This window comes from Saccopteryx bilineata, chromosome 4, assembly GCF_036850765.1.
Source record: "Saccopteryx bilineata isolate mSacBil1 chromosome 4, mSacBil1_pri_phased_curated, whole genome shotgun sequence".
Classification (NCBI taxonomy): domain Eukaryota; kingdom Metazoa; phylum Chordata; class Mammalia; order Chiroptera; family Emballonuridae; genus Saccopteryx; species Saccopteryx bilineata.
Window position 1 is genome coordinate 36453844 of NC_089493.1, and position 15802 is coordinate 36469645.

The following is a 15802-nucleotide window of genomic DNA, read 5'->3' on the forward strand; positions in this document are numbered from 1 at the left end:
TTACTTTCCACTTAACCTTGTACTTAGCTCATTCTTGGTCAAGAATGAATAACATTTTCACTAAATTATTATTTCTTAGGACTTTTCCTACCAAGTTGGCTTTGAATCCACTTTGAGGAGAGTTGATTAATATGGTTTCTAGAAGTAATCTTACAAAATTAGTCCACGTTATCTATGGTGACCTATTACTTGGGAAATTTGCCTTTTCCTGGATGGAAAATAGTATTTCACTCTTTGTCTCTGTTGCTGTTGTTTTGGTTTTTGTTTTTACTTTTTTCATCAGATGATCCCATGCAGAAATGGATTTATTTATTTATTTATTTATTTTCATTTTTCTGAAGCTGGAAACAGGGAGAGACAGACAGACTCCCGCATGCGCCCGACCGGGATCCACCCGGCACGCCCACCATGGGGCAACGCTCTGCCCACCAGGGGGCGATGCTCTGCCCATCCTGGGCATCGCCATGTTGCGACCAGAGCCACTCTAGCACCTGAGGCAGAAGCCACAGAGCCATCCCCAGTGCCCGGGCCATCTTTGCTCCAATGGAGCCTTGGCTGCGGGAGGGGAAGAAAGAGACAGAGAGGAAAGCGCAGTGGAGGGGTGGAGAAGCAAATGGGCGCTTCTCCTGTGTGCCCTGGCCGGGAATTGAACCCGGGTCCTCCGCACGCTAGGCCGCAGAAATGGATTTATATAAGTCTGTCTGAGGCAGGAGAAAGAGAGAGAGGGAAATTGTACACTCCCTGTTGCCACAACTTTGCACTTGGTAATCATTTGCCTGTTTGAAGTAATTTATGAATGAATCACTTTTGTAAGGGACTTGAGGAAGACTAGAAAACCACTCATGTGTAATTCAACTATTCTGCATATTCTGCTGAATTGGGAAAATACTGCCGAGGAGTGTAACAACTATAAATAACACATTCATACACACAGAGCTCACCTTATTCACCATTTTAAACAACATAAATGTGCTCTGTAAAAAAAAAAAAGTTCTTGAAAACTGAATGCAATATTACTTTATCCACAGAGTTGAACTATCAAAAGGAAACAAACCAGGCTATGTAACATCAGAGGACATTAAAGAGATTATGGCATATCGTTAGTGCTCAATAAATACACCTTTCTTCCCCCAGGCACCCCAATCTCCACCTGACGTTTTAGCAGCTCCCTGTATGTCACTTTGCATTACAGTCTGTACTGACTTCCTCCATCCAGAAGTGACTGCATGTTAGTGGTAGGCAGAATTTTATAAACTTGATCAATTCTTTAGCACTTCTGGGCTGAGATTGTACCTTGAAATTCCACAGATGAAAATCTCGTTTGTTACTGAATAGGAAATGCCATAAATATGGAAAATAATTCATGATTAAACTTTTTTGTTTTGCTTCCCATGACCTGGAAGTTGAGTCACTGTAGAAGATTGTTTATTTTATTATCATCAGAGGCCATTTCATTAACCAGCTGTTCTATAGACAACTGGATAGCATTCTTGACAAGAGAGGAAGCCGTTTCTATTAAGAGTGTTTCATATTGTTCTGAAGTTCTACCCTCAAAAGCACACTCAGCAAAAACTCCTATTTCCTCATTTTCACTTGCAAGTAAGAATTGCTTAGGGACATTTTTAGCTTTCTTAACATCAAATTCACTAATTTCAGTGTCTGTAATAATAATAGCAATCGGCTCCATTCTTGTGATTTCTTCTGGTTGGGGTTTCTCTGGACTGATCTCAATTTCTTTAAAATCTGATTCAGTATCTTCTGGCTTAATCACTTCAGCTACAATCTCTCCACTTTCATAGTCTTTCCAATTTGGTCCACTTTCTAACATACTGTTTCTGGCTTCTTCCACAAACTGTTGATCTGGGATTGCAGGTGAGGGAGGAGCATCAGAAACCACTGGTAGCTGATACTCTGTTTCTGAGGTTTCAAATGGGCTTGTTTGCTGAGGCTGGATACTTTGTTTTTCCTCAGTGATTTCAATATCTCTTTCAAGGATTAGTGTTCCTGTCTGAATATCAGAATGCCCCTTATCTAACCCAACTTCTACTGAAATCACTTTCTCTCCAGAAGTTCTGCTGTTGCTCACATTTGATTCACCAACCTCATCACCCCCTTTCTGTGAGACATCTCCACTTACATCGTGGGTTAGTATGGTCTCTGTTACCTGGTCATTTAATTGGGTTGGAGTTATTTTATCCAACCTCTCAGCTTCTCCCTGAACTGTGATACTGCAGTCTGCGTCTTCTATAATTTTGGAATGATTACTTCTTTTCTCTCCTTTTGAGAATTTTATGCAGGGAAGCTTAAGTCTGGATTTTGCCTTTTTCTTAGAAAGATCAGCATCCTCAGCATTGATTTCAGGTTGCACTTCAGCCTCAAAGGGCTTTTGCTGCTTTGAAGAATCTGACCTTTTCCTGCGTGTTACAAGACGTTTGATTGAGGCCCAGGCCCCCCCTGGGGGCTGTGGCTGATCAGAAGCGCTTGCTGCTGAGTGACACTTCCTTGCTACATCAGCAGCGTCAGGGCCAGCTCCGGGCAGCATTGCTTTGGCTGATTTCTTTCTTCTCTTGAAGCAAAGCATTGATGCCTTTTCCTCCTGCCTCTCATTCTGACAACTGACTTCTGATCTCTTCTCATGCGTGCTTTCTACTTGAATTTCAGAAACTGTGGTCTCCATTTTTATATATTACACTCTTCTTTCCTCTAGAAAATGATATTCTCTCTTCCTTAGCAGCCGTTTATGACAAAAAGCTGTGCAAAACTATCATAAAAGCAAAATTTCTTCCATATGTATTCACTCCTTCGTCTTATTCCATCCAGTTGTTGAAGGTGGCTTCTCCAGTATGCAGATACCTAGTTTATCCAGTCCTTGGGATTTCTCTTTAATTTCTTCATGAAAGCCCTTTCCTTGACAGACTGGTTTTATTTAAAGATCAACCTGATGAGAAAAAAGAGAGTGGTATTTGATTTCACCATCAGCCTACTGTTTTCTATAGAGATGGTTTCAGTTGAACATATATGATTCTATCAGGCATGTTTCCCAAATAATAACTAAAAAAATGACTAGAGAATAAAAATTGGGGTTGACTTTTGCCTTATCAAAAAGATTTTAATGTGAATGTATTTTGCTGTAGTTTCTTTGATAAAAGCTCATTTTGGATTATTTCTGCAAATCTGATTTTATCAGTCTTTAGTTGTGCTGTCTTTATGAATTGTCTATGACTGAGTTGCAAGTTAAACAAAAAAAAAAAAAAACACCAATAAAGGGTAGGATGATAAGCAACCTAGTGTAATTTTTATCAATATTATGTGAAATAAAGAATTCTGAAGCTGCAAAGGATCTTAGAGATTACTTGAGATAATCAAGTCTGATGAAGAATGGGCAGTTATCCTGTCAAAAGCCATATAGTTAGATATGTCATAGCCAGAGTTAGAATTGAAGACTCTGACTCTCCAGTGTTCTTTCCATTTATACCATAAGGCAGTGATTTTCAACCTTTTTTGAGCCGCGGCACATTTTTTTACATTTACAAAATCCTGGGGCACACCACCTACCAAAATGACACTCTAACTAACACAGTACATATTATACATATAGTTAATAATATAGTTTCTAAATGTATTTATACTCACTTAGCGTGAAACCTGGGCCTGTTTCGATGAACACAAAAGGGATATCCTGGCAGGAATGGTAGAAAGACACACACGAAGCTCTTCCTCAACAGTTCTCAGTCTCTCTCTGTTTTTAGTTTTTATCACAGTCAAGCTTGAGAAGCTCAGCTCACATAGATATGTGGTTGAAAACGGGAGCAATGTCAAAATAGCTTTGTTGGCAGAATGGGGAACTCCTTGGCAACAGATAATCAAAAACTGTCCAAAGGAAGATCAGCAAACTTTAGCTTTAAAGTTAGATAACATTGTGATGCATTGTAGATCACCCTCTGTAGGGGCCTCTTTTAAAAAGAAAAAGGTCAAATATCTATATACACCATCAGGATAGACATAACCAGCTGAGGATGAGGCTTCATCTAGTGGTGGCAACATTTACCTCCAGTCCTGACCAGGATTAGAAATCGGGACCATGGGGAGGAGTAGCAGCTTCAACTACTCACCACAGCCACACAATGACAAGTGCACGGCAGCCCGAGCCTGGACCTTCCTGGGTGTGGATGAGAGGCAGACTACTATTGGTTCATCACTAGTGGTCGGGATGAATCCTAGAAGGTGATTGGTCAGTGAGCGTTCCCTGTGCCTCCACTCTTCCTTTCGCCGATAGCTGGAGGGATTGTGAGGGGAATGTTTATATTCGGATGGAGGCAGCTGGCGGCGGCCGGATAAATAGCCTCCACGGGCTGTAGTTTGGAGACCCATGTTTAATTCCCCCACGGCACACCTGACCATGTCTCGCGGCACACTAGTGCCATGGCACACTGGTTGAAAAACACTGCCATAAGGTATCTGTTCTAAAAATGTGAGTTCCATCAAGGAGGTGCTATTTTTCATACATACCCTGGGGAAATCTAACATTACCGTCATTTTCCACTCTTAAGTTTAGTTGTATAATGTTGTCATTTTAATCTAAATATTTATTGTTCAAACATTTCCCATAATGAGTATATAAATCAATTTTTTTTAATTTTTTTAAAGATTTTATTTATTCATTATGGGGGGGGGGGAGGAGCAGGAAGCATCAACTCCCATATGTGCCTCGACCAGGCAAGCCCAGGGTTTTGAACCGGCAACCTCAGCGTTGCCAGGTTGACGCTTTATCCACTGTGCCACCACAGATCAGGCATGAGTATATAGTTGAAGGTCAGTAAGAGTGAATGATAGCAATAGCTGACATTTATTGAGCAACTTCTGTGTGTTAGGAAGTTCTAAGCACTTGTACATACATCTCTAATCCTCCCCACAGTACAAAGTGAGTAGGTGGTGATATCACCATCTACAGATGAAGGAACAGTCTTAGAGATGTTAAGCAATTTGCCTGAGATTACACAGCTATTAGGTAAGAGAGCTCAGAATCAGCTCACGATTATTTCTGAAGCCCATGAGCTTTAAGAGTTTCATCTGAAAAATGAATTATTGTAAAATGGTGCAGCCACTGTAGAAAACTATAGGGTAGTTTCTCCAAAAACAAAAGATTGAACTTCCATATCACCCAGCAATTCTACTTCTTGGTATATATCCCAAAGAATGGAAAGCACAGACTGAAATAGATATGTGTACATCCATGTTCATAGATGCATTGTTCACAATAGTCAAAGAGTAGAAGCAATTCAAGTGTCCATGAAATGATGAATAATAAACAACATGTGGTCTATAAAATATATATGTAGGCCCTGGCCATTTCACTCAGTCAGAGCGTTGACCTCAAACGACAAGGTTGTGGGTTTGGTCCCTAGTCAGGGCACACACATGGGAAGCAACCAGTGAATGCACAACTAGGTGGAACAACAAATGAATGTTTCCCATCTTCCTCCTGTCTCTCCCTTCCTCTCTCTGTCTCTATAAAAAAAATCAATAACAAAATTTATTTAAACATGCTAATCTGTACTAGACTCAGTCAAAATATTTAAAAATGTTTAATGGTTACTTAACCATTATGTAGCCCATCAACTCATAATTGAATCAAGATTACACTGGGATCTTGCTATTTTAAAATTAAGCTTTTGAAATTTATTTTATTTTCTTGGTTCTGGAACTAATTTGAAAGCCAAATGTAAATAATAAGCTGTATAACTGGCAAACTGATTAGTTATTTATAAATTTAAAGGTATGTTTAAAAACTAATCCACAGAATGGTATGATGATACCAATGAACAGAGATGTGATTATCTAACAAAAATCCTATGAATCTTAGTTGATGGATGTCCTAAAGTAAGTAAAGGGATTCATTCGTTGGACTGTTTTTATATAAATCTTTCACTGTTGAAGGTTATATTTGGGTAGTTGAGTCTATGACTGAAAATCAGTTTATGATCTAAGTATTCTTTTAGGTTGGGTGTTCCATACTCCATGCTATGATGGACAAAGTCATCCTATAACAATAATGGAACTAAAATATGAACATTTTTATAGTGTCCCTCCTCATATAATGCTTCCATTAGTACTACTAAAACTACAGCTAATATATACTGCTCACAAAAATTAGGGGATATTTCAAAATGAATATGAAGCAATTGAAAAAAGCATTTTTTAAATTAAACAAGAACATCAGAAAAGCAAACAAGTCAAAGAAAGTTCAATTATGCAAATGAGATGTAAAACAACTTTTATTTCATTGGTGAAAATGCACTTTACCAAAGGCTGAAAGTACTGGAGTATCTGCACATTCCCTGATCTTCTAATTTTTGTGAGTAGAGCTTTCTTTAAGTCATCTCACCTCTTTTTTGAGTTCTCAGCTTCCAAATACTTTTTTATTAAGCAAGGGATGTATAACTAACATACTGAAATTAGATCATGTGTAGGAATGTATCATTTGAAACTAACATGGACAATTTGCTTGAGAAGCTAATTTGAATAATTATCACACTGTAGAAACAAAACAAATATACAAACACCTCATTGCAATGGGGAAAATGAAGTCTGTGTAGACTATAAAACTTTGCAGAATGTTAGATTGCAAATGAGTCACCCTTACCTGCAAGTGTAGTTTGATTGCGGCAGGAATCTTAAAGTCTCTGTTGTCATTTCCTGATAGAATCGCAAGTCTAATGCCATAGGAAACACCCCTTCCCCTCTTCTCTTGAGCAGAGAAGCACGGAGGCAAAGAGCACTCACAGCCTGAGGAAAGCAGTGGCTCTCTCCAGCATCAGATAAGGTTCACGAAGCTTCCTCTAGGAGGAAGGCGTCTCTCTGGCTTGATGAACCCTACGGCAGGAGCTAGAGCACAGGATAAACTACTCAAAAAGGAAAGTGCCGGGGGCGTGCAAAAGATAACCCAGCTTTAAGCTATCTGCACAATTATAACGCCAGGAACCCAAAATCACATCCTCCAATGAAGGGCAAATAAGGAAGAAATCTACCGCAACCCCTGCTTCTGGGGCAAGCTGTAAGGCTGAGGGTAGGTGGGCAGAGCTGATGAGGGTCGTGCTGGCTGGAGATTCCTGCGGACAAATGACCTTCCCGGTTCTTACATCGGCCATCCCCGGGGGTCCAGGTGGCACCTCCCATCCACACTGCCGCAGAGGGTCAGCAGACCAGACACTGGCCTGCACCCTCTTTTCCTGCAACCTCCTTGCCCTCGCTTACTTACCGACGGCGCCGGGGTCCCTGGCTGAGGGATTCACTGCTTGCTGCCCAGTATGGGGCGGGGTGCGCTGGCGGGGCCGGGTATCTAGGCAGCGGGATGCCACGGTGCACCCAGAGCGAGCAGCCGTCTGCAGAGGGACCGCAGCCTGGCGGCGCCCCCTCCTCAGAGCGCAGGAACTGACAGCCGGCGGCACCAATGCGCGCCGAGCGGCGGGCGCGGGGAGGGGCCAGGGCTGGGGGGCGGGGGGCAAGTAGGGGAGGTGGAGGGGCGAGGATCTCCGGGTCCACCTGCGAGCTGTCTGCCCAGCCACGTGGGAGACCTTCCAGCTCCTTGCCTGGGCGCGAACCCGGCAGACGCGACCGTATCCTGGCAAGGGCATGGGGACCACAGAGACAGGTGGCAAATGGGGATGGGACCCGGATAGTGAGCCCCACATTTTTTGAGACGCGGAGTAGCAAAACCTGGTTTTAAATTGTAGGCATTCCCATTATAACCCCCCGCCCCGTCCCAAACCGAATATTTGAAGGTACAGCAAATATCACATTTTTAAGGTAGGGTTCAAAACTGCAGCGTGGGATCTCGTTCATTTAGAGAGAAAAGTACATACCTGAATTGAAGCCACAAAAAAACTTTCCTAGAAGTGGGTTTGGGTGTAATGAAGTTATCACGGCTCGTTGCCAAATAGGCTGCCAGAGGACCAAGCGCCCGAACCTTGTCTCCCTAGAGTCTTCGGGGCAGATCGAGACGATGCGACCTGGGGCGCACAAGGTCAGAAGGGCACAGGAACCCAGCCCCACCCGTCTTTTATACCTTGTATGTTTCCAAGAATAAATTAAGGTAGTTTACAAGTTACCCATATTTCCCTTCAGGATATTCCGAGATGCCTGCTTAACCTTGTCCCTCACAATTCAGCGGAGTTGGGGCGAGAGGAGGGCTTTCCTTTCAATTCCAGTCCCACACGGAGCCAAGGGCACAGGCAGCGTCTACTTCCTGCCTGACTGCCGAGGTCATGTATTTCCATACATTTTCTGAATCTTTAAACAAGTTCCCAGCCGTAGTGAAAAGCACCACATTTGTGTGTACACATAACACATTGTTTTCATTAACACCTGTGAAAGTTGTTGCTATGAGAGCTTAGGGTGACTTGCTTTGGTTTTTTTTTTTTTTTTTTTTTTTTTTAAATTATTTGTATTTATTTACTCATTTTAGAGAAGAGAGACAGAGAGAGTGAGTGAGAGAGAGAGAGAAGGGGGAGGAGCTGGAAGCATCAACTCCCATATGTGCCTTGACCAGGCAAGCCCAGGGTTTCGAACCGGCGACCTCAGCATTTCCAGGTCGACGCTTTATCCACTGCGCCACCACAGGTCAGGCGACTTGCTTTGGTTTTAATATTACCCATAAGGGCATTCATGTGAGCTCCAGCTACCAGGTCCTGTAGGATGCACGATTCCTGCCTCCTCCTACAGGCCCCTCCCAGGCACACCATCCAGATGAAGAACCTATTACGGCGGAGGGAAGAACAACTGAACAGCCGCTGTACTTGTCTCCTTTCTTCAATAGGATCACGACCTTTGGGAGAGTAAATCTCAGTTATCCATTTTTGGATGTTTTTCCAGGGATACACTTTATCTTTGTAAGATTCTATAGCTTTCCTTGAGACTTATTAAGGACAGAACTATTAGGACCCAATAGCAAAGCTGAATCCAAGTTGTCAAGATGTTAAATTCACAGATAAAGGAGACAAGAACTATAAAACAAGAAAACCCATACGCATCTAGTTTAGTTGTAATTAAGAATTCAATTTATCTTTGCTCATTCAAGAAAACTCCAGTCTGTGAAAATGTCCTTTATATCCCCAGATGGGTTGCTAACCCTGCTTACTGACAGTTTTGAACTTTACAGTAGACCAAAGAAATCGACAGCATTCATAACCAATTGAAATGTCATTACCCACTGAGATCCAAGTTTTCTCAACTCTAGTACAATAGATCTGGGGGTTTGCAATAATTTCCGGCAAAAATAAGATGAGCTTATTTAGTTGAAGACAGGGTAGCACAGCTGTCTTTTTGGGAAATAGTTGGAAATAAAACAAGGGACAGATTAAAACAACAAAGACCACTTTCATGACTTGTAGATCTTATTCCACTTGCTTTTCTTAAAAGAAAAAGGACTAGTGGAAGCTGAAGGATGGTTGAGGAAAGAGGTGATTTTTTTTATTTGAAGGGCAGATTTCTTTAAGGTATATTATAAATAACTTATCCCTGACCTCTACCCCCCCCCACACACGGTAGTATAGTAGTATAAGTAAAATAGTGCACACACACACCCCCCACACAAAATTATTTCTTTAGGATATAACTAGAATCCGATGCCATATCTTAGTTTAAAAAATGTACCCAGTACCTCATGCATGAAAGAAATCTGTCATCCCTGAACTCACATAAGTGACAGTTAGGAAGCTATTACCCTTATCATCGTCTGTTATTCCATTAGTAGCTTTTCATTATATAATGAGTAACAGGCTATAAATATCTCTCTCCAATCTGAAGAGAAATTATCCTACCTACAGCTTATCTTGTTAACATCACCAGATACAGTATGCCAATAAAATAGCTTATACGTATTTATCTGATCTCAACTGATCATACCATTTCTCCCGTCCTGGTTCCTATATACCCACAATAAGCCTCCACCCCTTCTTCCCTGGTACACCACTAAATGAACCTGCAATTCTAGTTCTCTGGTCGGATCTGTTTTTCAGCACCATTAGGGTTGCACCAGCCAACACACACTCAACAGTAACCCTGTTGTAATCTGCCTCACTTGACAGCACATAAATGCTGTCTCTTTTGAATGAAATGTACATACATCTTCAGTGCATAGCAACAGCCTCTGAGGTGCAGATCAGAGAAGGTGCAACCTGTTTGTCAGTAATCTGACTATGGGGAGGGAAGGCATTAGCAGCCCAGAGAAGGGGTGCAATGGGGGCAGGGAGGTCAGTGATATGCAAGGGCTCTTAACGCCAAAGTAAAGGCACTGGACCTCTGGCAACACACACTAATATGTACCCCAAGCACTAATTCTGTATGTTTTGAATTCAGTTTTTCAACTACCCAGTACCAATAGTGATTTTTTTATTTTAAAAAAATTTTATTCATTTTTAGAGAGAGAGAGAGAGAGACGGGAAAAGGAGCATCAATTCTCACATGTGCCTTGACTAGGCAAGCCCGGGGTTTCAAACCGGCAACCTCAGTGTTCTAAGTCGATGCTTTATCCATGGCACCACCACAGGTCAGGCTATTTGTTTATTCTTTTTTTTAAACATTCTTTTATTTATTATTATTATTTTTTATTCATTTTAGAGAGGAGGGGGGAGAGAGAGAGAGAGAGGGGAGAGACAGAGAGAGATGAGGGGAGGAGCTGGAAGCATCAACTCCCATATGTGCCTTGACCAGGCAAGCCCAGGGTTTCGAACCGGCAACCTCAGCATTTCCAGGTCGACGCTTTATCCACTGCGCCACCACAGGTCAGGCCTTGTTTATTCTTATGCCTTCTCTTTATACCTCTTCTTTATCACAGATTAAAGAATCAATTCCACAAAACCCATGCCATGAATAATAATTGTTCAGCAGCCTTCTTAACTTTATTTCTTTTCTCTGCTCCTTCCACCTTTTATTATCCCTTCCTTCTGAAGGGATGTGAAATGGGCTTCCCATCTGTCACAAATGGGACGCTCATTTCTGTACAGCCTCGCAGGGGTTGCCTTCTAGGAAGAGTCTGAGGGCAGAATGATGGCAGAGGCAGGGGCTCTGGAGTCAGATGCCTTTAACAAGTTCACCTGACAGGCCGTAGCAGTGCAATTTTATCTTTCTGCAAAGTTAAGATATAAAGCTAACTCACAGATCTGTTCTATTACAGTTTATCTCCATCTATTCCCAACGAAAGGTCAGCTCTCATTTTTGAAGCTTTAGAAGGCATTCTTTGAGCAAGTTGCTAGGAATTTATCCTAGATGCTTTGGTACATGTTGCACAGAGACACGACATGGGAATATTCACTGCTACACCACTTAGAAAAGCAAATCCCTCTAACAACGCCCAGTGTCCATTGATAGGACTGTTTAAACACTACATACCCATAAGAAATAAGATAGATCTCAGATACATTGCCAAGTGACAAAAAAGCAAGTTGTAACATCTGAATTTTTACTGAAGGCATATTGTACTTCTTCTGAGGAATTTCTTGCATTGGTGATAATCCATACATTCCAAGCAATAAATACCTATTTAAAAACATTTGCATTATTTATTGTATTAGGGCTTTATCATCTTTGGCTTATAAACCTCCTCTCCCACCAATTGTGTTTATTATTCCTATAAACATAAGGATTTAAACCCACATAGCTGCTGGTGATACCAGGAAGGCTAAACTCTTTTTTTTCAATTCTTCATTGCAGCATTTTAGTTGTTCTTTGATTGCTTTCTCATATGTGCCTTGACCAGGGGGGGCTACAGCAGAGCAAGTGACCCCTTGCTTAAGCCAGCGACTATGTGGGCAACCATGGGGCCATGTCTATGATCCCATGCTCAAGCCAGCAACTCCGTGCTCAAGCTGGTGAGCCCGCACTCAAGCCGGCGACCTCATGGTTTTGAAGCTGGGTCCTAAGCATCCCAGTCCAATGCTCTATCCATTGTGCCACTGCCTGGTCAGGCAGGAAGGCTAAAATCTTGAAGATGATCTTTAAGTCATCGTGTCTGACGACAGACTGCTTTCTTTATTTACAAACTGAATTCCCAACAAGTCTCATCCCAGATGAGGTTTTACAGGACATTGAAATAAACCCCAAACCATCAGAACAATGAACTTTGTGCAAACAAGGCCCGAATGATGCTCTGGAGCAGGAAATGACACCACCATTGAAGGTACACCATGCGCCAGGCAGTGCACAATGTGGAGCTGGGACTACACACTCATGACCCCTTTGCTGTATGCCCTAAAGTACTGCCATTATTTATTTGGACTGTAAAACATTGTATTACAACACTGATGTGAACCTAGGGGATTAAAAATAGTAAAACCAGTCTGGCCTGTGGTGGTGCAGTGGATCAAGTGTTGACCGGGAATGCTGAGGTCATCAGTTTGAAGCCCTGGGCTTGCTGGTCAAGGCACATACAACAAGCAATCAATGAACTAAACTAAAGTAACTATGAGTGGGTTTTTGTCACGCGCCCACACCTCTATGTCCTATGTAAAATCAAGGCACACAGGAGAAGCGACCATCTGCATCTTTTCCCCTCTCTCCCCTCCCACTCCCGCAGCCAGTGGCTCAATTGGTTCAAGCATGGCCCCAGGCACTGAGGATAGCTCCTTTGGAAAGCATCAACCTCGGGTGCTAAAAATAGCTCAGGACTCAAGCATTGGCCCCAAATGGAGTTGCTGGGTGGATCCCAGTCAGGGTGCATGAGGAAGTCTGCCTCACTATCTCTCTTTTACCTTAAAAAAAAAAAAAAGGCTAACCTATGGTTAGTGGTATATGACCATCCTATCTTGAGGACCCTAGAAATAAATGATGCTAATGCTATGACAGAAATGGGAACTCCGAGAAGTTTAGAACCAAAACCTGTATGAGCAATAATTTCCCAGGGTAAAAAAATAATAATTAAAAAAAGAAACATAGAAATGTATAAAATAAAAAGGTATGTCCTCCATACCCTGCTGATACGTGTCTCCCAGAAATACACAAGCATGCACCATCTTCTCCTTTGAAAACAGTATCATAAAGTATACATAACAACTTGCTTTAGTCCCACACGCATACTAGGCAAATGGCTCACACAGGGTGACAGACATACTACAGCAGTCTCTTAATGTTACACTTTACATTTAAACATCAAGCCAGCAAAATTATTTTCTTTTATTCTGTGAAATTTCAGTAAATAGACATGTGCATGATTTATGTTAATTTAGGCATGATGATGAGAATTGAGACCAAAGAAAAACTTCTGGGGAAACTCCCATGATTTCTCTCAGATCTTCGGGGCAGGAGCTGACTTCTCTCAAGATCCCCCCCACTCCAGACAGGAGGTCTGAATACACACTAGCCTGTCAGAGTAGATTCCTGAAGATGGGCAGTCTGGAAGGAAAAAGAAACAGGAATAAACGTTTTTTTTCTGACTGCTGAAATATTCCCTCTTCCTTTCCACAACTCTTCTAGGGCGGTCCATAGACTTGAAATCAGTGCACTGCATTTACGCTATGGCTATGCAAATACTGTTCCAGGCCAGACCAGGCACGAGCCGGGATGACTTCTCCCCTGTCACACTGGCCCCCTTGAGGAGCAGGGTTCCCCTAGCATCAAGCTCAGTCTCTCTTCTATGGCAGCAGCGCTGCTTCTGTGAGCAACCATCCGTACAGTTGCTCGGATGATGAATGCTGTTTGCTTCCACCTGGACCTTTATTTTCTTAAATAGGAGGTTTTTGTTTTGTTTTGTTTTATTTGTGACAGAGACAGAGAGAGGGACAGACAGGAAGGGAGAAGAGAGGAGAAGCATCAACTCTTTGTTGCGGCACCTTAGTTGTTCATTGCTTTCTCATATGTGCCTTGACCGGGAGGGGGGGGGGGCTACAGCAGACTGAGTTATCCCTTCCTCAAGCCAGTGACCCTGGGCTCAAGCTGGTGAGCTTTGCTCAAACCAGATGAGCCCGCGCTCAAGCTGGCGAGCTCAGGGTCTTGAACCTGGGTCCTCGGCATCCCAGTCCGACTCTATCCACTGCGCCACTGCCTGGCCAGGCAGATATGAGCTTTTGTGTTGCATTATTACCCTTTGATACACTTGTCTTTCCTTGCTCTTTCTAGTCTTTCTCAATTCTCCCTCCTGTTCCACACTGGATTTGTAACTCTAGGTCACTTGCAGTTGTCAGGCCTCCCCTAAGTGTTGTCTAGATCACGATTTGGTTTCCCAAGAGCCATGTCTTCTTTTCTTGGTTTATTCCTCATTTTTCTGGAGTATATCGCTAAATCCTTTTCCAGGGAAAGGTGTGGAATGGGGAACCTGTGTCTGAAAACATCTGGATGGATTTGGCAGGGTGTAAATACAAGTGGCAAGCCATCTTTCCCTGTGAACTTGGAGGCTATTCGTCAACTGTCTACAAAGCCTCTTACTGTTGATGAGACAGATGGGTCAGTCTAATTCTCATTTTTTCATAGGCAATCCATTCTCTGGGGGAGGAGTTTTAGGATTTTCATTGTTGATGTTTGAAACTTCAACTTGATGTGTCTCAGCTCATCCATTGTGATGAGCCCTCGGGGCCTTTCAGTTAAGACCCAAGAACTTCTGCACTGGTGTTTCCTTCTCTTTTCTACTTTCTAGGACAGGGGTCCCAAACTGCGGCCCCCTGAGGCCATATATCTGGCCCCCACTGCACTTCCGGAAGGAGCACCTCTTTCATTGGTGGTCAGTGAGAGGAGCATAGTTCCCATTGAAATACTGGTCAGTTTGTTGATTTAAATTTACTTGTTCTTTATTTTAAATATTGTACTCAACTCTTTTTTTTTTCCTGACTTATTTCATCAATATAATTTATTTATTTTATTTTTATTTTTCTGAAGCTGGAAACGGGGAGGCAGTCAGACAGACTCCCGCATGCACCCAACCGGGATCCACCGGGCACGCCCACCAGGGGGCGATTCTCTGCCCATCCAGGGCGTTGCTCTGTTGTGACCAGAGCCACTCTAGCGCCTGGGGCAGAGGCCATGGAGCCATCCCCAGCGCCCGGGCCATCTTTTGCTCCAATGGAGCCTTGGCTGCGGGAGGGGAAGAGAGAGACAGAGAGGAAGGAGAGGGGGAGGGGTGAAGAAGCAGATGGGCGCCTCTCCTGTGTGCCCTGGCCAGGAATCGAACCAGGGACTTCCGCATGCCAGGCCGACGCTTTACCACTGAGCAAACCGGCCAGGGCCTTCATTTACTCAACTCTTACCTGCTGTCTGTTTAGCATATAGACCCCAGCTGCTCCTGTCCTCCTGTGTGCCACCACCTCAGAACCCGGAGCCTCCCTGCCTCCGGCAAGGCCTAGCCTCCGCTGCAGTACCTCTTTAGTTCATGAGACGGCAGCTTTCCCCCCTCACTGCCAGCCTGTGACATCCCCTTAGGGTTGTCTGTAAAGGTAACACTTTAGCTGGAGTCCTATAATTTATAAACATGTCTCATAAAACAAAAGGCAAAACTCTCACCAGAAACAACTTACCAGTTTAGAACAGCCCATTCACCTGCTCAGTTTCAGGGTCCAAATCAATGTCATAGAAGCAGGGCCGGGTAGGGAGTCCGGGCATTGTGCTCATCTAGGGGATGTGAAACAGCATTAAACATAAAGGGACAGCCATCTCTCTTTCCCATGTGCCCCTCAAATAGAGAGTCCAAAGCACTAGGATAGAATATTGTTTTATAGTTTTCAATAAAGTGGCACTCCTCTTGTTAAAACATTAAAAATAAAGTAACTGCTCCTGCTAGGACCTCAAAGAGAAAGCCTCTGACCCCTCAGCAATCAGATGC

At 43.0% G+C, this 15802-nt stretch overlaps 2 protein-coding genes across 2 annotated transcripts in view; both read right to left on the reverse strand.

The window, feature by feature from the left end:
- Positions 1–347: 347 nt before the first annotated feature.
- AKAP5 (A-kinase anchoring protein 5) lies at positions 348–7395 on the reverse strand. Its single transcript, XM_066272857.1, has 2 exons — positions 7259–7395; positions 348–2938 (listed from the first exon to the last, which is right to left on the reverse strand). The coding sequence occupies exon 2, from the start codon at positions 2675–2677 to the stop codon at positions 1409–1411; it is 1269 nt and encodes a 422-aa protein (XP_066128954.1). The 5' UTR covers positions 2678–2938; positions 7259–7395; the 3' UTR covers positions 348–1408.
- Positions 7396–13129: 5734 nt separating this feature from the next.
- Positions 13130–15802, reverse strand: part of MTHFD1 (methylenetetrahydrofolate dehydrogenase, cyclohydrolase and formyltetrahydrofolate synthetase 1) — a 68656-nt gene continuing 65983 nt past the window's right edge. The window contains exons 27-28 of the mRNA XM_066272847.1: positions 15498–15591; positions 13130–13386 (exon numbers count right to left, since the gene is read on the reverse strand). Coding sequence (XP_066128944.1) covers positions 15502–15591 — 90 coding nt within the window. The 3' untranslated portion in view covers positions 13130–13386; positions 15498–15501. The remainder of the gene's footprint in view (positions 13387–15497; positions 15592–15802) is intronic.

Bases quoted from the DNA above. Each gene is read 5' to 3' on its own strand.
- AKAP5 (XM_066272857.1), bottom strand. From the start codon at position 2,677: ATGGAGACCACAGTTTCTGAAATTCAAGTAGAAAGCACGCATGAGAAG.